The sequence below is a fragment of the Culex pipiens genome, chromosome 3 (genome assembly GCF_016801865.2).
Source record: "Culex pipiens pallens isolate TS chromosome 3, TS_CPP_V2, whole genome shotgun sequence".
Lineage (NCBI taxonomy): Eukaryota > Metazoa > Arthropoda > Insecta > Diptera > Culicidae > Culex > Culex pipiens.
In genome coordinates, this window is record NC_068939.1 from 5,500,666 (window position 1) to 5,526,793 (window position 26,128).

At 34.2% G+C, this 26,128-nt stretch overlaps 2 protein-coding genes across 3 annotated transcripts in view; one reads left to right on the forward strand and one right to left on the reverse strand.

Annotated features, from left to right (window-relative positions):
- LOC120422826 (arfGAP with SH3 domain, ANK repeat and PH domain-containing protein) overlaps positions 1-26,128 on the forward strand; it is a 62,717-nt gene that overhangs the window by 20,962 nt on the left and 15,627 nt on the right. For both annotated transcript variants that reach the window (XM_039586360.2, XM_039586361.2), the window contains one exon: positions 23,224-23,296. In XM_039586360.2, the coding sequence (XP_039442294.1) occupies positions 23,224-23,296 (73 nt within the window). The remainder of the gene's footprint in view (positions 1-23,223; positions 23,297-26,128) is intronic.
- LOC120422827 (uncharacterized) lies at positions 1,043-4,367 on the reverse strand. The gene is made up of 3 exons (XM_039586364.2): positions 4,216-4,367; positions 3,202-4,152; positions 1,043-3,137 (listed from the first exon to the last, which is right to left on the reverse strand). The coding sequence occupies exons 1-3, from the start codon at positions 4,286-4,288 to the stop codon at positions 3,007-3,009; spliced, it is 1,155 nt and encodes a 384-aa protein (XP_039442298.1). The 5' UTR covers positions 4,289-4,367; the 3' UTR covers positions 1,043-3,006.

Below are 26,128 nucleotides of genomic sequence, written 5' to 3' on the forward strand. Positions count from 1 at the left end.
TAAGTGATGGTAAGTTCGAAGTAAAAATAATGTTTGAAAACCTCAAATCTGCTTTTAACAAGACAAACAAGCAACTGTAAAGTTTAACATGACAGATGAGAAAGTTTCACACCAAGTTACAAGCTATAATCTCCCTTTAAAATTTCTTGATTGTTTAATAATATTTGAACATAAGCTCTGCGTAAAATTTAGAACCTTTTTTCATTGTAACTTGTTATGTATCTGTGTCATTCATTTAATTTTAAGATAATGTGTTTTTATTGCGAGTAATAACGGATTGTCTTTTATGTTCTAATGCCTGAACAATTAGGTCGTAAGAATATGCAAATTGTAAATAGGACAGAGACCTGCTAAAGATGCATGAGTTTCCATTCAATATGATTGAAACACGTTTTCAAATTCAAATCCATTGTTTCATCATAATTGTTTAATTTCTGAAAAGAAATTTTCCAAATTATAATCGTGGATAGGCCCTTTGGTTTATCAAACCGAGTTTTTGTAAGTGTGCGTGTTGCCGCCGCACGCCGTAATTCGAGTTGTCCAAATTTCAACCAATCAGAGTGTGGGTCCAAAATAGGTTCAGCGATGTCTCCAAAATACATTCAATAAGTCCAAAAAGCATCCAAAAAATGTTTTACTTGAAATGCTAATTACAATGGAATGGTTAAATTATTTTAAATTTTCAATAGTACACTTTGTTAAGCATAAATTAAGGCACAAAACAATCCTGAAACGAGTCAAATTAGTTAGACCGATCCTGAGAACTAAGCGAAATATGTTGACGCTTTGCATAATAGGTCCAAAATAGGGCCATATACCCTATATCAATAATTTAAAAGAAACGTCTTTGACATTTTTCATTCCTCAATCCCAGTAAAAGCACTTGTTTGGATTGTCATTTTGAAGGGCGGATACATTTAGAGGAATCCGGAAAAAAACCCTGTAATACCAAAAAAAACATCATCATGGTATCCAAACTACGATAGTCTTGAATAATACTTAAAGTTGTTTTTCAAGGGTTCCCAAATATCAAAATATGGTATCAGACCGAATGTTGTCTTATTTTAACGCAAATAAAACTTATAATATATTAACAATCTAGAAACACTACAGAACAAATCATGATTTTAAATTTCAAAATCCTTCGAAGGATTATACTCCACAGCCAGTGCATTGATCTTGCTAATGTTTTTATGACTTGCAGTTGTACGTGTTAAAGAAATACCGCTTGGATAACCTTTGATGGGCCCAGCAAAAATAACAGTTGGGGTGGATTAAAATAAGTTTCAAAGTTTTTTCTTCAATGTGGTGTCTCGTTTTGAATAAATAAAGATTTGCCTTTCTAAACTATCTGAAACGATTTTTTTTCTGCAGAAATAAATCTTAGTAAAACATTCGGAACCACCTCAGCCAAATATTAACAAACGGGTGCATTTTTTCTTCTCTGTTGCACGATGAAGAAACAACTTGCTATCCAGCGTGGTATGTTGACTCGTTGTAAGCAACATTTAGCACTGGTATGTTGATTGTTCGCGATTTTGCTGCTATTTTTTTTCTTAAGCTTTATCTCTGTTGCACTTGAACGTTTAAAACCAAATGATGCGTAGTCTAAGGAGGAGTTGCATTCATTGAGTACTATCCGAGATGAGAAAATAGTGGTTAATTTATTGAATTTATTTATATTTTAAAAACAATATATTTTTACATGTTTAAGATTTTAATACATTTGTAAATCTATCGATATTAATTTAAAGTTGACTATCTTTCCAATCGGGACAGCAAACCGGCTTATCTATGCGAAAAGTGAACTTGATCGTTGCGGTGCACACATTGCTGCTACGAAAGTGAAAAACTATGCTCGTCCGGTGGACTGGTGAAACCTCAAACCTCTGCCACTGTGCGCACTTGAGACAAGCACAGATTATCCATCGTAACATTTTATCTCGAATATTACGCACGTTTGAAAAGGTGGAATTTTTCACCAAGCTTGGTTATTATACCAACGGTTAGCGATACCTTTCGATTTCACTGGGAAAATGTGTGCGCAATGTTGTTGTTGATGGAAAGCACCGTCCATTACCGAGAATCGAGATGATTTTGTTTGTGCAGTCGGGGGGAGCTTTTGTGGTGACGAGTGGGGTTCGGATTTGTCATAACTGCAGGCAGATGGATCACGCGAGTCACGTTCAAGCTGGTTGGAAATGCTGTGTGAATCATGTTTAACAGCGATAAGGAGTTGAAGAATTTGAAACTGTTTAACGTTGCGGTTTTCTGTTACAATCGTGTCAAATGCATTTAATGACACTTTAAAATCCCGTTAAAATAGTTAATTCTTAAAATGGTCTTTTTATACCGAAACTGTTCACATTATGACTCATGTGCTACATGTTCCTACTTAGCCAATTAGTCACCACATTTGATTCAGGCTAAAGATGTTGCAAAGAAGGATTTCGTTTACTTTCCAGTGAATTATTCCTTTGATCGATTATTACAAACAGCTAGCAAATGAAAATAAAACTTTACGTTTAAAACTTGCTTCTCAAAGCATGATTACAACATGTTTCACAAAGTATACCGACCATGTCGCTTGCTCAAACTTTTTCTGCTTCTTTCAAAAAGCAAAAGACTGCCATTCGCGCGTGATAATTTGTTCCTTTGCCGCGCGCTGATGGCTGCCGATATGGCGATGATAATCATAATAACTTCCAGCCAGAGACCCTATCGAGCCATGCCACGAGAGTGAGAGTAAGGGCCAAGTATAAATCACTGAACCAACCAAGATATTAATTGAAAAGAAGAAGCGAAAAAAATGTAATCACAGCTCGTCGAGTACAGTGAGGAAGCGCTGTACTTGGGGATCTCTTGGGGACAAAAGCACAGGGCAAATGAGTCGATTTCGGATGGTCATCCGTAGCCTTTGATGCAGTTTACGATGAGGTTGGCAGTGCTGCCAGTTTGTTTATTGGAAATGTTGATTAATATTATTCAGTAATTGTTGGTATTAATTTACTGCTTATAGTGAGAGTAATGTCCGATGAAGAAAATCTCCTTCGTTGAAGTTCTGCGAATCAAGTAGATGAAGGGACGATTTCCGATGAAAAGTTCCAATGGAATTGTGTGAAATACCAGCTGGCCTTCTGCAAATTTGAACAAGACAAAATAGAAAACCATCTCCCACTGAATCAAGCCAAACACACTCACCAGTTACGGCAGCTGCTGTGGTTCCAGTTTCGAACACATTAATCACTGCCTTCTGGCGCAACTCGGAAAGCTGAGCTGGCTTCCGAGCGAATACTTTGAATGCCTTCACCTCGAAGGCCGATCCCAATCCCATGGATTGCAGCACGTCCTTGGCTTTGACTTTGGAGTTGATCGAAAATTTGGGAATCTCAACCGTTCCGTATTCAAGCTTAAGTGCACTATTTAGCCTTTCGTAGAACTCCAACGTGAGTTGGTTGACTAAATCTTGTAACGACCCGTTCTTCGGCATCACAAACAACATCGACAAATCGGTCTCACTTTCATACGGTAATTCCAGCAAGTTTAAATCACCTAAGTTACCGCACGAGACCTCCTCATCCATGGACATGATGTCAACGTCATGATCGCCGTCCACAAAATGGAACGTTTTCCTGGCAGAACTCTTCGGAAACGGATGTTCCCACTTGGCGTCCAAGGTGATCGCGTTCAACAGGATCAAACGATCGTTGTCCTTCAAATCGCTGGCCGTGATCAAATCCGGGATCAATCCTTTGGTAGAGCTATTGACCCACCGGTTCACCGAATCCGCTACCTTTTGTTTCTGCTTAAAATCTGCTTCTTCAACCTCGACCTTGTAGGAATCTTGCAGAAGCGGAAGAAACTTTGGATTCAGGTCTTCCGGGCTGTGGTACACTTTGGAGACCATCCTGAGGACGCTGTCACTGCCACCAGTGCTGTTGAGGAACTCTACCAGACTCGGAATAGGTTTTTTCTTCGCAGCGGGCAACCCGAGAATCGCTTGCATGTCAGCAGCGGTACTATTACTAGCTACGTGATACAAGAGCGAAAGTGTGGCCTGAACCGACACCGGCGACTGGATCGCATTCTCGTCCGGATTGAACGAATGTCGATAAAAGTTGAGCGAAAAGTTTGTTGACTGTTTGACGAAATCTGAAACAAGAAATAAGAAGTATTATTGTTTGAATCCTACTTGCCGCTGCACAAAATCCCAACCGTAACTTTCTTCGGACTTTCCCCGGGCCTGGCTCGTGCCAAGGAGTAGCAAAATAAAAGCAAAGGTCAGCATGACTGATCGCGTCCAGTGACTCTTGGTAACTGTTGTGGAACAATCTCAACTGGACGTGAGTCTCGTTAGTGTGACGATAAGAGGGATGACGAAGTTTTTGAATTTGGAAATACCCACATTTTTTGTTACGGTAGCACTTGTTCTTTGCAAAATTGTCCAATGTTAGTATTGGTTTTGTAGAAATATGGGACAAAAATGAGTAGAATGGTGGTGTAGCTGAGTAATATTCGTGGTGTAGTGCTCTCGAGACGTAATCTCTATTTTTTCAAAGCCATTTAAAAACTCATAAAAATTTATTGGGATGGCATACGAGTCACAGTTGAGCCGAATAGTAAACATTTTTTTTAACTTCAGAACATATTCGCCAAGAAAGCATGACGAGAACTAATAATTCTTCTTGTCATGCCCATTCCTTGCTTTGCGCCTTGGTGCAAGCGAGTCTATTCTAGTTTAATCAGTTTCAATTCTGGAGAATTACTCAGACATATGGTTTTATTTGAAGAAAATCAAATACAAAATCAGCTGACTTCATACGAAATCAGTAAACAGCAATCCAATAGAAATATTCTCCTGAATTTCGGACATGGACTTTTTGTGGAGGAGGTCCCTATCACCGAATCGTCCATACAATCCGTACCAATTTGACAGTTGTCCTTACAAAAATTGGGTCATACAAATTTCATCATTTTTGTATGACCCAGTCTCACCCCCATACCCAATGTATTTAAAAATCGATAGTTGTTGTCAGTATAAGTTTTGACAACAGAATTCGATTTTCTCAAAGTCACCTTCTGTGCTTTTCTGAGAAAAATGTGTGGACAGTGTTGCCATTATTTTGGATATCAAACACAAAATTAAGAAAAAATGTTGGTAAAATGAAAAGTTCTTTACAAAAAATGATAAAGTTTACCGTTTTCGAGAACTACACAGAAATGAATCGTGAATGTTACATCTTAAATGAAGTAAAAAAAATGAACGTCATCAAACATTTTAAATTAAACGCAATTTTCATCTTTTCGCAGTTCCATCTTTTGAGCTATGTCATAATTTGGTCAAAAATAATCCAGCAGTGATGCCAATTTTTCAAAAAAAATACTTTATTTTCAATTGTAAAATCATTTTTTTTTCGATTACAGTAGTTGTTCGGGCGCTGTTAACTGGGCGCTCGATAACTGGGCCGTAGCCCAGTTAAAAGCAGACAAAAGTCAAAAAACCAAAACAAACCGAAATGACCGAGAGGTTAGAGGATGCAAAAATCATGTTCAATAAATAAAAAGAAAATCAAACTTTTGTTCAATTTCAAGTCACAATTAAAGAAATATGAATAGTAAGCATTTCGTTATTTTTCGAAAATATTTTTTTTTCGTAAAAAATCAGAGCGGCTCTGAGATACAGCCTCAAAAAAATTACTTAAGAGCAGTTCTCTCAGATTTCGGTCATTAGTTTTTTTTGTATTTTTTAATTCGACTGAAACTGTTTTGGTGCCTTCGGTATGCCCAAAAAAGCCATTTTGCATCATTAGTTTGTTCATAAAATTTTCCATACAAATTTGGCAGCTGTCCATACAAAAATGATGCATGAAATTTCAAAAATCTGTATCTTTTGAAGGAAGTTTTTGATCGATTTGGTGTCTTCGGCAAAGTTGTAGGTATGGGTATGGACTACACTGAAAAAAATGATACATGATAAAAAAAAATGTACACGGTAAAAAAATATTTTTGAAATTTTTAAAACAAGACAAACATTTAAAAAGGGCGTAATATTGAATGTTTGGCCCTTTTGAAATGTAAGTCCTGATTTAAAAATTTTGAAAGTATTGTTTTCGAAAAGATCGGAAAATTTCACGAATGTTTCATATATTAACATTTTAAATCAGACCATTAGTTGCTGAGATATCGACATTAGAAAATGGTGGGTTGTTTGGGTGAGACTTAGAAAACATCAATTTTCCTGTTTTCAAACACTTGCATGGCAATATCTCAGTAACAAAGGGTCGTATCAACAAAGTTCTAAAAAGCAAAATATAGAGAATTTTCTCAGCTTTTCAAAAATATTTTTTTCAAAAGTGGGCAAACATGTGCACTTATTGAAAAAAAATTAAAAACTGCGACTATTTTCAAAAAGTCACCTAAAAATGGATTTAACTTGAAAACGGTGCACTTTATCAAAATATAACTAAAGCACTTTTAGATTGCAAATTTACTTTTACATCGAAAAATGAATTTGAAAATTTTTTGCGACCAATATTTCGATTTTTTGAAAAAATCAGTATTGATTCAAAAATGCATAACTCGCTCAAAGATTTTTTGCACAGCCTGGAAATTTCTGAAAAGTTGGCATTTTATGTCCTCTAAAACATATAAAAAAAATTAAAATAGTGTTTTTTTTGCAAATCAAGTTTTAGTGACAACAAGTTAAATAGAAAATCACCAAATGGAAAATTATATGGACAAACTAATGATGCAAAATTGCTTCTTTGGGCATACCGAAGGCACCAAACAAGTTTCAGTCGAATTAAAAAATACAAAAAATAAAATTCTTAAAAAAAACGATTTCGTAGAGAATTGTTCATAAGAAAACGAAAATTTCTCTACACAAAAAATCGGTATTTTTACATATGGAAATGTTGATAGATTTTGCATAAAAAAAAGTGTATTTTACCATCAGGTACTGACGAATAAATTTTTTTTAGACATTGTTTTTGGTAAATTTACTCAAAAAATAGATTTTATTCAACCAAACAGATTTTCAATCTTCCAACATTCATTTTTTTACTATGTACTTCTCCAAAATAGCGTTGAATTTTTAAAGTGACGATAACTCAGCAAATATGGGTCCAGTTTTATTGTTAAAAAATGAAAGTAACGTGAACGTGAAATGTCCGGTCTCTCGGATAACAATATTTTCAACCCCTTACATATGAAAAGGCCTAACAAAATTGTTTTAGACCGGTTATGGTTAATTTTAGGGTTAATAAAAAAATTTGAAAATATTATTTGGTGATGAAGAAAAAACCAAGTACCGATATTTAGGTATTTAACCGGCCATTAAAATGGTTCACCACAATCAAAGCTGGCAACACGGGTACGATTAGCGAAAGTGATTGCACCGCAAAACAAGCTCTGCGGAGCTCTGGTGGAAATGTTGACTTCAGTCTGCCTTTCCTGGCTGCTTCTGTGGTAGATCCTAAGCAAACACAACTCGCTGACTGTCCCTTGGCGGCGCAGCGCAACAGCAGACGGAACCTTCTAGAGGACAAGAACCTTGTGTGACCGCGGCGCAATTCGGGCTGTTTTCCTACTTTTTTTGTAGGGGGGGAAAGCATCGGCGTGAAATTGGATTGAATATCAAATAATCTTCCAGCTGGCCCCCGGTCGATGCGGATAATACGGATAAAAATACCAAGTGCCAGCTGGGAGGAAGTGCTTGGCCGGGTTGATATCGTGGGGTCATTGGACAATCATTGGTTTGGCTTCAAAGTGGTTGCTCTCAGGTTCAACAGTTGACAGCTTACCCCAGCCAGGGGAGATTGCCCAACTTCCTGCCCTCGAAGCGTCGTACCTTTTGATTCATCGCGACATGAAGGTAACGTACCTCTACACATCTAGATCTGAGGTCGGTCGTCATTGAAGGGATGGCAAAGAGAAGTTCAAGTGGATCCAAACTCACGCTACTTGTTGATACCATCCACTCCGCGTTTGCTGGAAAACAAACATAAAACATGACCTAGGAGCTGGCACTTGAATTGGTATGGGATGGGACTCGGACTGGACTGGATAGGTAGAGCAATTTAGTACAGCTCTCTTGAGGGATTTGTAAGCAGGATGGCAATCAATGAAACAGGAAGTCTGGTCCTCTACTGGCAGGTTAAAGTGATTAGGAGAGGTTTTTTTCGGTTCCATGATTTATACTGGGACCGGAAGAGGCAACTTCTCTGAAAGTGGTAGCCATGTAGATTTAATGGTATAACCGGAAAGGACATATTTAGCCGATAACATTATTGCAGGAAAACTAGTTTTTCTCAGCGAAATTGTTCCAACACAGAAAAAAAAAACAATTCTCGTAATCGTGAATTAAGTTCACGAATGTCAGAACCACGAAGGAATTTATTCATGAGTATGGTGCATTTGCACCATGAACGTGAATATATTCCTTCGTGGTTCTCGCATTCGTGAATTTAATTCACGATTTCGAGAATTGGTTTTTTTCAGTGAATACAAATCTGTTCAGCTGCATACGAAAACGATGAATCATAGCCCGTGGAATGCGCGATACGTCTGGTCCAAATAGTTTTCGAAAAACGCAAGAAGAAGTTGAACGCGTTTGTTTTGGTTATTATTACCTACCGACCGTTGGTTTCGTTTCGTTCGCAAAAGTTTTCCCCTTCCTCCTTCACAATAGTCCACCACCAGAAGAAGCAAAAGAAGCATAAGGAAAAGACCGAGCACGTGCAACTTGGTCTGACCTGGGCGTCTGAGCGGTTCAAATTTCAGTGGGTGCTGCTAGTGTGAAAACAAAACAGAAAAATAAAATATGTAAACAAAACTAGCAATAAGTGTGGGCCCAGCTCGGCTACCACAGTGCACAAGCTTTGGGGGTTGATTTTTTTTCTTCTTTCGTTTCAAGAAGCAAAGAGGATTACAGTCTGCGGCGAGTGCCAATAATTAGCCGTGACTCTTCTTCTTTGGTTTGACTTGAAGGGGATATTTTTCGGCGTTAGAGGAAGAAGGCAAATGTTTGCACTTTTTCTTTTTTTAGATGAGTCTGCAGGAATAAACTCAACAACACCGTTAAAAGTTTGCTTATCGTCATCTTCGACTGGATGAGTCAGTTTCACTTTCGAAGGACGTTCGAACTTTTTTTGATGAGCATCGGCAGATTGTAAGCAAAGTTGCAATTTGTTGATAACGATGGAATTTTAAACTTTGATTTTTGCAAGTCGAATCCGATCACCCAACAGGATATTTTTTTCAGGATTACCTGTTAATATCATTCCCGTTGAGTTGAGAAGCAAAATGATGTTGAATGATGAATTTCATAGGCACTCTTGTTATCTTTATTCATCGCATAAAATATACTCGAAATTATCCACCAAGAAGTGAAATAGAGCCATTCTTGATACTGCAAAATAAACATTTCAACACCAGAGTTTTACCTTCCTCACTAAGGAGAGGCTACAAAATCACTCTTGTAAATCGTCCTTAATGTCAGAGGTTGGTTTGAGCACACACTTAAACTCTTTCAAAATCTGTATTCATGGCATTAAAATATACATTTTCATCTATTAACAAAAAAAATGAAGACATTTGGTTGTATCATGGCCGAGGTATAGGCATTTGATAGTAGTTTCAAAAAACGGGTGCCTCGATATCTCATCACTGCTTTGACCAAATCGGCTGAAAATTTTGGAGAAGACTCGTTAAACCGGTCCCGTGTTCATGACGAAGGCCAATTTAAAAAAAACTTAAATTATAAAAAAAGTTGAAAATATTTTTATGTTTTTCATATAATAAATTTACAGTTTTTGAGAGTGCATAATTGACAAAGGGAGCGTGTGGTCGTAAAAAATATTCGGAGTGAAAAGTGATTTTATTTTTTGTGTGCCTTTTGTTTCACATTTTTGTCGTGTATTGTGTGCTGCGAGGAGAAGATTACCCGCTCGTTGCTCGGAAGGCCCGCCGACGGGTCTGTTATGAAAGTCCTCCCCATAGCGTCGTAGCTCGGGAGGCATCGAAAAGCCAATACCTTATCCTACTAACCCAAAAAAATATAAATCACGTGATGCTTGAAGGAGATGCTGTGGATTCAACGGTCTCAAGCGGTATCAACAAGTATATAGCGAAAAACTATGTGCTTGATGAGTCTGCAACTTCAACTATCGGACTAACATTCCTCCCTTTCGTTGAACTGCAGGCTTCTTGGGAGGGCGCCGGTATTGACTAATAAAGTAGAGATCTTCAGAGGTTAAACAGTGAACGGATGGTTGGCTCCCACTGATAATTTTTGATTCATTGTTTAACTTCAGCTGATCTGTCAATAACGGAGTAGCAACTCATTGGCAGTCAACCATGCTCATGCTCAAAAATTTACAGTTTTTGATTTTTGTATTTTTTGAAAATCCAAAATTTTAAAATCGGGCTTCGTCATGCACACGGAATATATCTTGGATTTCTTCACCCAAAAATTCAGCCAATTTGGTCCGTCCCATCTCGAGATATCGTGCCACCCGTAAATCAAATTGGTGTTCAAAGAAAAACGCTCAGAAAGTCAGACAGTTTGCTTTACGCATGGCCAAATTCTGAGCTTAAATTGTCTCTAACTCAGTTAAATCCCGAAATATCTTCATGAAACTTTCAGGAGTGATTGAAAATCATCTTTGAAGTGGTTTTAAAAAAAGGAAATATAAAATTTTGTAATTTTCTACATGTATGTAACCACTTAAAATATTGTATTCGAAAAAATCGGAAAATTTCACGAATGTTTCACATTGAAAACCAGACCATTAGTTGCTGAGACATCGGCATTAGAAAATATTTCACTGAAATCAAATTTTTGGTGGCTATATCTTGAAAACGAGATACTTTATTAAAAAACATCTGTAAAGTACTTTGCGATTGCATGCAAATTCAATTTTTTATAAAAAAAAATGAGATAAAAAAATGTTATGCATTAAAATTTCGACTTTTTTTTAAATATCTCTTTTTCAAATATTGGTAACTTGGCGGTAAATTTTCGTACCATTTTTTCTCTACGGCTCAAAAGTTGCGGGTTTTGATCCCTTAAAACATATCAACAAATCTCGAAAATAAAAAAAATACAATTTTTTTTGTATTTGTGAAAAAATATAATAAAAAATCGGCAAGATTTTTTTCCGTGTACCTCTTTTTCATCAATACCTACAACATTGCTGAAGAAAATTCCTTTAAAAATTACAGATTTCGAATAATTACGTACCATTGTTGCCAAGCTGCCAAAATTGTATGCAGACAAAATGGTTTCTTTGGTCTTAGGGAAGGCCCCCACATAGTTTGAGCCAAATTACAGTCGATTCTCTGGTTGGTCGATCTTCGCTATCTCCAATATTGTTCCATCTATCGATGGTTTCATCAGTCTTTTTAAATTGCATACTTCGATTCTCTTCTTTGCTCGATTTTCATCGGAGAATCTCTTACTCGATTTGTTTCTTTCAAAAAATCCCTCCTTTTGTCAATATTTTCTCTTTCTCATGGCATGTATAGATATTTTTCTTTAAAAACGGGGCTTTATGTATGTTAGAAATTCGCTTGTTCTGCTTGCTGAACTTTTGCCATGATTCTCCTCCATTGCTGGGATCAGGGAAAAAATATTCGAGTCTTCGTTTGGCATCATTCTGTAAACTGATGCTTCTCTTCCTCGATGGTCCCTTCGATATGGACAACCAAAGAATCGATTGAAAGTAACATTTTTTTTTTCATTGAGTATCTATTTTTTTTAAGGCAAATCTTACACTTTTCTTCCTCAACAAAGACAAAAAAAAAGTTGGACCCAAAGCGAAAGCGGATTTGCAAATTAGCATGCAAAAGTAATTTGTCTTGCCTTGCACAATCATCAACAGCAGCGCAAACACACAACTTCTTTGAGCGACGGAGCTTTCGGGGTTACCCCCACCGTTGCCCTTCCCCCTTGGCCATGAATCTGCAAAACTTGGTTTAGTTGGGTTGGTTTCTCGCTGATAAGGGAAATGTGGCTCATTTCCTGGGTGGAAGATGATGCGGTTGGAAACAATCGATTATACTGTTTGTTTACACTATATATATGACGGAGTGGTGTTCACATCATTGTGTACAATATTTAAATTTTATGATTTTATATATAAGTGTTGACTGTTTTTCTTAAAGAATACACCAAAAGAAAAATTATAGTAGATCAGAGTAGATTATTTCAAATTTGCACTATAAGTACCTATCTCTGTACTAGTTCTAGCCACAAGCAAATCATAACTGACATACTAGGCAAGCAGGTCAATGCCATCGCTTCCAGCAATAGCATACATTCCTCACAAATCTCTGCGGCATCATCTGCTGAGACTCCCTTTCTCTCGATCTTGTTTCGCACTCTCCCACAATGTCATTAAGAGTCAGGGTTGTTACGGACGGCGCGGATCGCGCGGATGGCGCGTTTCGCGCGGATAGCGCGGATCTGGCGCGGATTTGCTGGCTAATTTTGCTCAGGCGCGGATTTCGCGCGGATGGCAATTTTGAAAATGTTTGTATTTTCTTAGTACGAAACGTCGAAAAATGAAGATAAAGATTATGTAAAAATTATTTTTTATATGTTTTTTGTCATTTCTTAACATCCTCAGCTCTGAATATTTAATTTTTTTAAAGTTTTGAGTAATGATTTTTAACCTTATTTATTTTAAATTTAATACTGGATTTATTAAATTTTTATTTTGTAAATCAAAAATTACAAACTTTTCCCTAAGATATAGACATTAAAATGTATAACAAAAACTATTATTGGGGCTTGTTCTGGTGGGCGCCAAATATGACCTTGATTGGACGTAACAGAAGCTGGCCTCCACTTTCGAATTTTGGAATGAATTTAATCGGTAGAAATATTTTTTTTTCTAAATTTAAACATTCTTGGCGAAAATAAAAAGATCAGAACATTCCAATTTCTAAGCTTCAGAAATTAAAAAAATCGAAAAAAAATGTTTTAATAGTTTTTGTAATAACAAAAAAAATCAAAATACAAATGATTTTTTTTCGAAATTTCTAAAATCGTAATTCAAAAAATCTGAAATTTTGAAATTCAAAATTTTAGCAATCTGAAATTCAAAATAAAAAAAAATTGGGTAATCGAAAATTTGAAAATTAAAAAAAAATCTAAATTAAAAAGTCAAAATTTTTAAACTAAGAAATATCAAATTCAAAACAATATAGAAAACAATTTCTCAAATCTAAAATGATTTCAGTATCCTTAAGCTTATAAATTCTAAAATCCTAAATTCTTTAATTCTTAAATTCTAAAATCCTAAATTTTTAATTCTAAAATTCTAAAATTCTAAAATTCTAAAATTCTAAAATTCTAAAATTCTAAAATTCTAAAATTCTAAAATTCTAAAATTCTAAAATTCTAAAATTCTAAAATTCTAAAATTCTAAAATTCTAAAATTCTAAAATTCTAAAATTCTAAAATTCTAAAATTCTAAAATTCTAAAATTCTAAAATTCTAAAATTCTAAAATTCTAAAATTCTAAAATTCTAAAATTCTAAAATTCCAAAATTCCAAAATTCTAAAATTCTAAAATTCTAAAATTCTAAAATTCTAAAATTCTAAAATTCTAAAATTCTAAAATTCTAAAATTCTAAAATTCTAAAATTCTAAAATTCTAAAATTCTAAAATTCTAAAATTCTAAAATTCTAAAATTCTAAAATTCTAAAATTCTAAAATTCTAAAATTCTAAAATTCTAAAATTCTAAAATTCTAAAATTCTAAAATTCTAAAATTCTAAAATTCTAAAATTCTAAAATTCTAAAATTCTCAAATTCTCAAATTCTAAAATTCTAAAATTCTAAAATTCTAAAATTCTAAAATTCTAAAATTCTAAAATTCAAAAATTCAAAAATTCTAAAATTCTAAAATTCTAAAATTCTAAAATTCTAAAATTCTAAAATTCTAAAATTCTAAAATTCTAAAATTCTAAAATTCTAAAATTCTAAAATTCTAAAATTCTAAAATTCTAAAATTCTAAAATTCTAAAATTCTAAAATTCTAAAATTCTAAAATTCTAAAATTCTAAAATTCTAAAATTCTAAAATTCTAAAATTCTAAAATTCTAAAATTCTAAAATTCTAAAATTCTAAAATTCTAAAATTCTAAAATTCTAAAATTCTAAAATTCTAAAATTCTAAAATTCTAAAATTTTAAAAGTCTAAAATTCTAAAATTCTAAAATTCTCAAATTCTAAAATTCTAAAATTCTAAAATTCTAAAATTCTAAAATTCTAAAATTCTAAAATTTTAAAAGTCTAAAATTCTAAAATTCTAAAATTCTAAAATTCTAAAATTCTAAAATTCTAAAATTCTAAAATTCTAAAATTCTAAAATTCTAAAATTCTAAAATTCTCAAATTCTTCATTTCCTAAATTCTAAAATTCGTAAATTCTTAAATGTTTTTATTTTTAAATTCTTAGTTCTTAAATTCTTAAATTCTTGAATTCCACAATTTTTGAAGTCCAATTTTATGTAAGAGTTTTTATGTAAGAGTTTTTGAAATTAATTTTTTTTCGGAGTGAAATTTTAGCGAGGATTTTGGATTACAAACTGTATAAAAAATCTTAGATTTTGAATATTTAGACTTTCGAAATTTAAAATTTTATCATATTATAATTTTAGATTTCGATTTATTTTTGAGGTTATATTGTTGAAGTTAAATTTTTAAGTTTTTTAATATTGTATTTTCTATTTTGAAGATTTTTTTTTCATGACCCTTGCCTTGACCATCTTTTGAGGATATTTTAAATGTATTTATTGCTTTCATTCTTTTGGAGCCTTTAACCATAAAACGAGTTTTTTTATCAAATACTTTCTGAATTAGTTTTTGTTCATTAAAAAATAAAATTTCTTAAATGTTGGTCGCGATATTTTTTTATATGGCGTAGATTTTGCGCGGTTTCGGATTTTAGGTCGGCGCGGATTTGGCGCGGATTTTTTTTCGACTCTCCCGTAACAACCCTGAGAGTGCAAATCTTTGCAAACTTTGAATTTTGTTACAATTTAAGATTTTTTTTATATAAAAATATGCTTGATCATAATACTAACGTTCCTTCAATTGTATTAAAATATTTCTGAAAAATATAACTTGAGTCGTTAAGCTTTCTTTTTGTAAGAAAAGTTAAAATATCGTACTTATAGCTTAAAACGATTTTTACTAATAAGGTAGAATAAATTGAATACCATTTTTTTACATTAAGTTGTTCCATTACACATCTTTGAAAATTTATAAGTCAACAATTAAGCTAACCAAAATGAAGCTTGTCAACCAAGTGTTTCTCATCATTCTGGCCAGAACAGAACGCTCCAATGCGTTGGAGAAATTTAATTTTCAGAAGAGAATAAATGGAAAAGAGAATGAGAGAGATTTGAACGAGAACGACATTCCCGCATTCTATAGCATAATTTTTCCCCAGTTATTTTAAAATTTGACCTACTTTTCCACCCACCGACCGTTTGCGTCTCGTCACATTGCACAGTGGTCCAGATCGCAAAATTAAGTGGAAAATGGATTTTCCGAAAAATGGCGACGTTTTGGAGCTTTAGTGTCTTCAGAAGATATGTTGCAAATGGAAAGGGGCAACTTTTGGTTTGGTTCAAAATTAGGGTGGTTCACGATTAGGGTGATTTTGAAAATCTAACTTTTCAGGAATATTTTTGGGAATTTTTATGTCTTCTAAAAAGTTGTTGGGCTGGCCAATTCAAGCAACTTTGTCGAAGACACCAAAATTTTATCTCGTAATCTACGCCTTCTATGACCAAATTTATAGAAAGCATCTGAGCAAACCTTCAAAAATCAGTTTTTTGAACGTGGCAATTCAGGGTTAACTTTTAGAGAAAAGTGATATTCGGAGCACTTTTAGAGCTCTACAAAACGAACATTTTCATTTTTTGACATGTCAATTTGGACTTAAGGGTCAAAAGTTACAGCCATTTTAAGGTAAAAAAGATGCAAATTTAAAACTTAAATATCTCAAAATGGCGCAAGCCAAATTTTAAGACTAGGATGCATTTGAAAGAGAAGATCCAGCACCACAAACGCTGAAAAAATCTCAGGGGTGTTTTTCTTTAAACTTGAGATATCTTCATTTGAAAAAGTCTAATTTTCAAGGGAAAACCATATGGGACCACCCTAACGAAATTCGAAAATAGTCCAAATATATGTTTTTCCATGTAATTTTGCCCGCTGAATCTGAATCTGCCCTCAGAATTGAGCCAAAATGTCAACAAATCGATTTTTGGTCATATTTTGGGTTTAAATGATAATTTTACATGGAAACCCAAAATATGACCAAAAATCGATTTGTTGACATTTTTGCTCAATTCTGAGGGCAGATTCAGATTCAGCGGGCAAAATTACATGGAAAAACATATATTTGGACTATTTTCGAATTTCGTTAGGGTGGTCCCATATGGTTTTCCCTTGAAAATTAGACTTTTTCAAATGAAGATATCTCAAGTTTAAAGAAAAACACCCCTGAGATTTTTTCAGCGTTTGTAGTGCTGGATCTCCTCTTTCAAATGCAACCTAGTCTTAAAATTTGGCTTGCGCCATTTTGAGATATTTAAGTTTTAAATTTGCATCTTTTTTACCTTAAAATGGCTGTAACTTTTGACCCTTAAGTCCAAATTGACATGTCAAAAAATGAAAATGTTCGTTTTGTAGAGCTCTAAAAGTGCTCCGAATATCACTTTTCTCTAAAAGTTAACCCTGAATTGCCACGTTCAAAAAACTGATTTTTAAAGGTTTGCTCAGATGCTTTCTATAAATTTGGTCATAGAACGCGTAGATTACGAGATAAAATTTTGGTGTCTTCGACAAAGTTGCTTGGATTGGCAAGCCCATCAACTTTCTACAAGACATAAAAATTCCCAAAAATATTCCTGAAAAGTTAGATTTTCAAAATCACTCTAATCGTGAACCACCCTAATTTTAAACCAAACCAAAAGTTGCCCCTTTCCATTTGCAACAACTCTTCTGAAGACACCAAAGCTCCAAAACGTCACCATTTTTCGGAAAATCCATTTTCCACTTAATTTTGCGATCTGGACCACTGTGCATTGCTCGCTGGTCCACCCACACTGACATGTGTGTACGTGCACTGTGCAGTCAGTTTATAAGGAGGAAGATTGGGGGGCAGTATCATCTTGTTAAAATAATTTAATACTCTTATTCTTTGTCTAAAATTATTATGTTCAATATTTTTTATTCAAAACTTAAATTTACGAATCGTATTAGAAATTAAAACAAGAAACTTCAATTCATCTCAAATATTAACTAACAATAACATTTCAAAAAAACAAAAATACACTTTTAATAAATCTAACGAGATTCCACAATCCCTTACAAATTCAGTAAACCTGGCAAGCCAATCTGCAAGCTGCACTGGGCCACCCAGTTGCTAATAACCAACGACGTGTGTCCTTCCCTCATGGGACGGCGGTTGATGGTGTGGTCTAGTTTTGGGGTTTGGGAGCTTTGCACTTGGCAGAGCAGCACAAGTGGTCACGTTCTGCAGCAGCACCCAGCTAGAGTCATCAACCGGTTGTTGCTGCTGCACAGGAACGTCCTTGCCGTGGAAAAGTTTTATGAATGGCGACCACCATCACCACCACCACCACAAGTTGCTGCTGCTATAGTGAGTAAGGTTATGTAATCAAAGCCCCCCGCTCCAACTTCCACCGCTTTTCCGACTTTTTCACTGGAAAACGTAAAGAATGGAAGCATCTCTCACATTTTGAAAAGAACTTGGTTCGGGCCTGGGCTGGGCTTTTTCGCCTGGCATAGGCACCAGAAAGAGGGTGAAATAATTATGTCATTGAGAGCAAGCAGTTCATGGAAGTTGTTCCCATTTATATAAGAAGCTGAACCGGAACTGGGTGACACTCTCCTATGAATGGCAGGCACCTGGGTTCTGGTTCTGGGTTGGGCTTTAGGGGTTGACGGTGAAAAGACGGCAGTGACACTTTGCCTACAAGGACTCATTTGTTTTGCGGTGTAACGCCTTTGAGGGCATTTTTAAACTGTGTCGGGGTTGTTTGAAGCAAGGTGGAAGGTCGTGTTCTAATTAAAGCGGACATCTTTTTACTTACGTTGAAATCTCATTTTATTTGAATATTTTTTTCAATAGATAAGTTTTAGCATAAAGGAATGCATTTTTCGTATACTTTGCATTATTTAGAGTTTTTTTTAAACCTGATTTTGTTTGCTTGTTTTCACTAGAGCCTATATGGAGAGGCGACATTTCACTCTCATGTTTCCAATCGAACTGTCAAATCGGGGTTCCAATCGAGCAACAAGATCATGGAATAACAAGGTCGGAATCAATTTATAATAATTTGCCCAAAAAACAATATTGATAACAATCACAAGCATTGTAAAACTGTTAATTATAATAATCTGGTAGTTTTAGTTATGTTTGTGCTGTGCTTTCTCCCAGAAAATTTAATTTTCCTCTATAGGTCCCTAGATTTCACGTTTTTGAACATTAAATGGGATCATTTTAGGCTGTTTTAACAAAGTGTGTCAAATCATGAACTGAGACATAACCAATATTACTGCATTTACAGAAATAGTAAGAGATACTAGTTAGAAACACGGCTAAATTTTACCCCAAAAAGAAACAATACATTGACTAAGTCACATGAATGAACCATCAAACACAAATGATCTAAAAATTTCAGAGTTCTCTTTTTTTACCCGTTTCAAATTCAATTCAAAATTGGGTTTAAAATTGAATTTTGTCGATATTTTCGAGGAATCTCAAATAAAAACTTGGTTGGATCGCAGACATTTTTCTGCTCTCTCAAACATCAATAGTTTTTTTTTCAGTACTGTAAACCGAGGAGACCCGTGGTGTAGGGGTAAGCGTGATTGCCCCTCACCCAGTCGACCTGGGTTCGATCCCATGAGGTCCCTGTGGCATTTTTAGAGACGAGCTTTGTCTGATCACGCCTTCCGTCGGACGGGGAAGTAAATGTTGGCATCGATCTTATAGAATTTATTAAACAACTTAATTATGTATTTTGAGAACTATTCGATGCACTGATAATTTAAGTTTGAAAACTCAGAAAATTATTGTTTTAAAACAAGCACTTTTTTCTGACAATTCATATTTCATACAGTATTCAGCTAAACCTTACTAAAATTCTCAGTGTTCAATTCCATAAGTAGATTTTTGTAAAGAATATTCTTTTTCAAACCCTAAAAAACTTCTCGTACTCTGTTCGAAATTTAAAATAACGAAAATTTTATTAAGCAAATCTAATATTTCAAGAACAACTAATGTATGAAACCATGTAATAAGTTACAAAATGATAGTGTTCCTGTTTTAAAAATAAAGCAAATGATTTTTGAAAAGTATGCCGCAAATACAACTCAACCTTGTTAGAAACCGTGAAAATTTACAAAAATCATTGAAATTTATTTGTCAACATGAATTTTACAACGAGAGCACCAGGATATAGATATTTTTCACAAACACGTTTAAATAAATTCGATTTATCATACATCCTCATTCCACTAATACATACACACATAAAATTAGATTTAAGGGGTTACATACATGTAGAAATTTAAAAAAATTCATATTACAGAAAATTTATTAAATCAACTTAAAAGATGATTTTCGAACACTCCTGAAAGTTTCATGAAGGTATTTCATGATTTAACTGAGTTAGAGACGATTTAAGCTCAGAGTTTTGCCATGCGCAAAGCAAACTGTCTAACTTTCTGAGCGTTTTTCTCTGAACACCAAGTTAATTTACGGGTGCCACGATATCTCGAGATGGGACGGACCAAATTGGCTGAAATTTTGGGTGAAGACTCCCAAGACATATTCCGTGTGCATGACGAAGCCCGATTTTGAAATTTTGAATTTTCAAAAAATACAAAAATCAAAAACTGGAGATTTTTTATATGAAAAACAGAAAAATGTTTTTATCTTTTTTTAAAACAAACTTTTTGAAAATCGGCCTTCGTCATGCACACGAGACCGGTATAACGAGTCTTAACCAAAATTTTGAGCCGATTTTGTCAAAGCAATGTTGAGATATCGTGGCACCCGTTTTTTGAAACTGCTAACTTCAAATAGCTATATCTCGGCAAAGCTACAACCAAATGTCTTCAAATTTGTTTTGTTAATAGATGAAAAGTAATATTTTAATGCCCTGAAAACAGATTTAAAAAAAATGTTTAAGTGTGTGCTCAAACCCACCTCTGACATTTTTGCCAATTTACATGTATGTAACCCCTTAAGGTGTTCAAATTTTGTTTTTTACATCAAATGTACCATACCTAAGGTTGCTGATATACCTAGTTTTTAAAGAAAAAAAAAATCGATGTTTATATTTAGTTAACTAATTTATAAGCGTTTTAACATAAATACATATAAATTTTAGGTAAAATTGTTAAAAAAAAAATCAGAACTTTGGCTGAAATGCGTTAAAGCTTGTTTTGTTTATAAAATTATCCATTTATAATGCGTTTCAAACTCAATTCGAAGTACGAATCAAAAGTTTTTGCCTTTTATATGAATTTGTTCTACTGAAAATGCCTATATTTTTTTCAAAAACAGATAATATTTATTTTTTACAAATTCATTTTACCTTCTCCAAGATTTTTTGAACACTTCTCTATCACGATCATTCCTTACGTATTTAATTTGTACATACAGATTTTTGGGAGATATCGATTTTTTTTTAATTTTAGTGTGTTTTTTGGATACCGTTATAATTCTTAACAGCGGATAAAATAAATTTCTTTTCTTTCTAAAAAAAATCTTTTGTATCTCAATTAAGAATAGTCAGATAAACAATCTGTTAAAAAGTAAAAACCAATTTTCATGCCTGATTTTCAACATTTTGAGGTGAAGAGTGTCACAAAATACATCATTACAGCAAAATATAAGAATTTTTTATTTCCTAAATTTTACGTCTTTAACCGATCTGTGGTTCTAAAATTCAAAGTTTGTAAATAACCTAAAAAGTCTTTTTTTATTAAAGATATGTAGATATGCATTACATCGATTACACAAGCTTGAGGATTTTTTGTCCATTGAAAAAAAAAAAATGACAATCATTCTTTTTAAAATGGGCGGGGGACAACAACTTGATCTGAAAATTGTTATGGCCTCATTTGTATTAATACTTGTAGCCCCAACGGGGTAAAAAAAGTTGGAAGTGCAACTGTACCGACTCATACAACCCTTGAAAAAATAGTTTGAAATGCCCTTTTTTATTATAACTAAAGGTAGACGCGTCTGTTTTGGATCTACCGATTCTTGACATTCTTCCGGATCGAATGCAACAAGAATCATCTAAATCGGTTGAGTTTTCGCCGAGATACAGCCGGTTGAAGTTGCAGTTCCAACTTTTTTGACCTCCTTGGTGCTTCGCGTAAGTTTTGACCCGGTTGGTGCTACAAGTGTTAAACTGTATGTAAAAAATACCAAAAAAAACTTTTTTTTATTACAAACATTTTTTTTTCTTTTGAACTGGATAAGCTTAAATAGGATTCCTTCTTTTATATACTTGCACTCGTTCCCGAAAGGCACTTGAACGACATTTTCCACCGTTCCGAACACACAAACCCAACCCAAGTTTCAAGTACAAATCCTACGACCGACCCCGGACGACGAAGGCCGGAGGGCAAATTGTGTTATGATGGTACTACCTAGTACACTTGAAGTTTTGCAAAATTCCATCAAGAACCATGAAAGGGATAAAGGAAAAGCAACACAGCAAAAGTAAAAGAGCATAAAGGACTTATTTGTTGGGTGACATTCGAGCTTCCGTTCACCTCATTCAGTCACCCTAACCTAGTTCAGCCACTGAAAAGAAGGCAGGCGAAATGGGATAAGGATTAAGGTGTTTTCTCTTTTTTCTCCTTTTTGTGTTTGCTGAAAATTCCATTCAGGAGACGATTTTTGCTATTTTTTTTTCTCTGAATAAAGAAAAGGTAGCAGTGATTGGGCTGGGACGATAAGAACCTGCAACTTGACAATGACCTAAATCCGTTCGGAAAAAAAGAACCCATATGTGATATTTGAGCGGTTGAAAGAATCTTTTCTTGGAAAAATAAAGCTTATTTAGTCCTTGCCTCATTGAAATTCATTCAACCAGCGCGAAAGAAAATCCTTTGAATCTGGATTTTATTATCTTTCGCCATAGACCTTAAAAGCATATGCATTCTCTCACGTGCACGCACTCAGAAATTGAATTGTTACCGTTTTTATGCAACTTGTGGTAGCGTCAATTCTGGCGCAAAATTTTTTGCACTTATCAAACACTTCCAAGATTTAATTTGTATTCATACCAGAGAACCGCGACGATTGCGGAGTGTAATGTAGTGCAGCGTGGTCGGAGTTAAAGCTTAATAAAAAATTCCGCTCTGTTAGGCTCGGTAGGGTAGTTGGTTCTATGTTGAATTATAACTCTTCAAATTGTCCAAGGAAAATCAGCACCATCACTCTCGTTGATGGTGCTGGTTAATTTGGTAAAAGAATTGATCCCAACATTTAAACACTTACCCTACTTTCTTCCTTTAAAAATCTGCACGCAAAAAAGGCAGCCTGCAGCTGGCCAATTCCTCCACTGCTCCTGCCCGTGGCCACCGACGTGCCACGCAACTTGACTGCCTCCGGTCGTGAACTGTGAAATCTGTGCGCGCCCTGCTCGTCGTCGGTTTCTCCGCCGGTCGGGCGCGATTTGCCCCGGGGCTAAATTTCGACTTCCAGGCATTTGTATTTACTTGCCAGCAGCAGCAGTCGCTTCAATCTCGCCGCGTGTAATGATAAATATGGAAATTTTGTTGACGAAAGTCGAAATCTCCGGGCCATCAGCCCAGAATCAGAATGTGTAAGAATCGAAATGAGTGTTTTTTTTTTTTTTGGTTCATTTTCGGGCCTGGCCTGGCGTCATAAAACTGAGCTGGCAAATGAAATTGAGGAACGACTGCTGCAGAATAATAAACAATTTCTCTCGCTCGATTCGGGCAATTTGGAACGGTTTCGGAACCAGAGTCTTGCTGGGGGCAGATTTGCGTAATCAAGTTCGATGAGGAGGGGGGACTGGACGATGTTTTGGAATTTCCGGCTAACTTTATTGTCAATTTTAGTTCGCTTGGATTTAATTGCACAACTAATAGTATTGTTTCTGTTTTTCTACTCTACTTGCAGACTCTAGACTTCGATCGAGAAGGCCTGACTAAACTCAAAAAGGCAGTCAAAGCAATACACAATTCGGGAAACAGTAAGTACATTATTATTTATGTATTTTTTTAAATATTCAGTCAAAATAAAATAAAAATGGCTGAAAATATTTTTTTAACCTAAGACTTTCAACCGAAATCAGGTGTTTAATTGATGGAATCTTAGCTTTCAAGATTACCACAGAATTGGTGGGCCTATCTTGTCTAACTTTACCAAAGTTGTTTATCATATTATCCGCAATAATTTTTCAATAGGGAGTTACTTTATTGGCATTATTGAGGATCGCTGACAGTAAGAATAATATTTTCGTTATCATGTTATAAATTTAAATATATCAAAAAACATGTTGGAGACATCCACAAAATCGAGTTATTAGTGTAAAATACTAGAATTTTCACAAAAAAATCGTCTCTTGTTAAAAAGCTCAAAACTTAATTGCAGTTGTAACAAGACAAAAAAATTAATGAATTTTCAAAACATTCGAGTTTGTTGTTTGAAATACTGAACCCGAACAGACGGTAACAACTAAATTCATGCCATTTCAATAACAAATACTGTTAAAATAACAAAAAGTGTTATGGATTCTTCATGAAAAATACATTTTTGCTTAAAAGTTGAATAACAGCTTATGTTATCATAACAAAATGTGTTATTGGTCTGATATTGATTGAAAGCAAAAACAACTAAGGAATAACATTTTTTGTTATGGAAGAATACCGACAATTGTTATTGGGATGATCGGATTAGTTGGTAAAATAACAAAAAAATAATAACAAAGATTTGTTCGAAGAATAACTAAAAACGTTATTAGTCTGTTATTACAATAACAATCCAATTTCAAAAAAATCATAACGACAAATAACAAATCTTGTTATAAATAACATAAAATGTTATTGGCCTAACATTTTCAAATATCAAAAAAAGTTATTCCCAAGTTATTTCCGTCTGCTCGGGAAGACTGTGAAATTACCGTATTATGCTTTTATTTTTTGAAAATGCCCAAAGTTTAAACGAAGCCAAATCTTGAATAGAATTTGGAATTTACAAAAATTTCTTCAAGGTCTAAAATTTTTAAAAACGTCGAGAAAAAAATCATTCCGGACAATCGAATGACGAAAAATTAAAATTGTCTTTTTTGTATTCAAACATAACACATTTTTTTAAGCGCCAATAGCATAATATTCAATTAAAGTTTTAGTCTTACGACATTTTTTAAAAATGTTTTTGGTGTATTTTTTCTTTTTTCTTGAAAAGTCCTCACTATAATCTACTACAGTACTTGTTCGGTAACTGAGCTAAACAAAAAATGCAGAGGGGACAGTCAATAATTTTTTTTTATAAAATGCAAAAATAAAAGTTAGTTAAATTTGTGTTCAGATAAGCATTTTTCTTTTAATTATGTCTTAAAATTTCACAAAGAAAAATTGAAAAACATTTTTTTCATGCACTTAATTTTTTAGGTGAAGGTGGGGCAAGACGACCCTATGGGGCAAAAGGAACAATCGCTCGTACGGCCTAATATCTTTACAATTTTGATATTTCCAGTATAAGCAATTGTTGCTAGCAATTCCGTTGATTCTACTGCTACATAACCGCCAAAATGACGAAAACGCCACAAGACATAAGATTTAATGAAGATTTTTCAAACCCTTTGTTTTCTCATAAAATTTGGAAATCACAAAATTAGGCTTAGAGTTTGTTTTTTCCTGTTATTTTTTATCTAAATGACATTTTTCCTAGATAAGTAGTGTCCCTGCCAATAACTTGCACCTATTATATAGTATGTTTTATCATTTTCTAATTTTAGTTAGAATCTTTTAAAAACCTTTGTCTTGTTGGGGCAAGTGTACCATTAGGGTGTAAGATCAAAATCGATTTTCCAGCACAGCACTTTTTCAGTTCCCTAAACAACTTCCCAAAGTTTGGAACCGGTTGGTTTAGTCCTCACTTTGCGCAAAGCCATTAAATTTTCCATATAAATTTGTAAGGGGGAAAACATTTTTTTTTGATTTTGATATTTATCAAATCCACGTTTTATGCTATATCAAAACCAGACTCATGTTCGGATGCTCTAGAATGTGCTCTACAACTTTGCCGAAGAGAGTATGGTGCTCCTGAAAGAAGATATAGCGTCCTCAAAACTCGTCTAAAACGTGATTTTCGAGCAAAAAACACGTTTTAGACGAGTTTTGAACACGCTGTATCTTTTTTTAGGGGCAAGCTAGCACCATACTCTCTTCGGGAATGTTGTAGAGGATATTCCAGAGCATCCGAATATGAGTCCGGTTTTGATATAGCATGAAACGTGGATTTGATAAATATCAAAATAAAAAAAAATGTTTTCTCCATACAAATGTACAGAGAAACCCCTTTTTACGCGGTGGCGTTACGCTTTTTGGTTCATAGATTTCTCTTTAACCATACAATATTTTTGCAAGCTTTAAACAGCGTTTTGTAGATCTTAACAAAACCTTCAAATTGCTTCTAAAAGATTGCAAAAATGTTGCGTCGTTCGCGGTCCCAAACTTTGGGAAGTTGTTTAGGACCCCAAAAGGAACTAAAAAAGTGCTGTGCTCACTAAATTTGGACAGCTTTATTATTATTTTTTTTTTTTTTCATACAATCATATTACACCCTAGTGTACCCTACGGATTTTAAGCACGGAAAAAATACGAATTGCTGCAACAACAAAGCTTGTTCGAAAATAAATACATAAAATTGCATCAAAGCTAATACAAAATTGTTTAAAAAATATTCTCGCACAAAATACAATGATACAATTAAGAAAATTTATAACATTAGTTTTTTGAAAAAAAAAAACGTTCAAATCAACAGTAAGTTATTATTATGTCTTCTAAAAATTAATGGAATC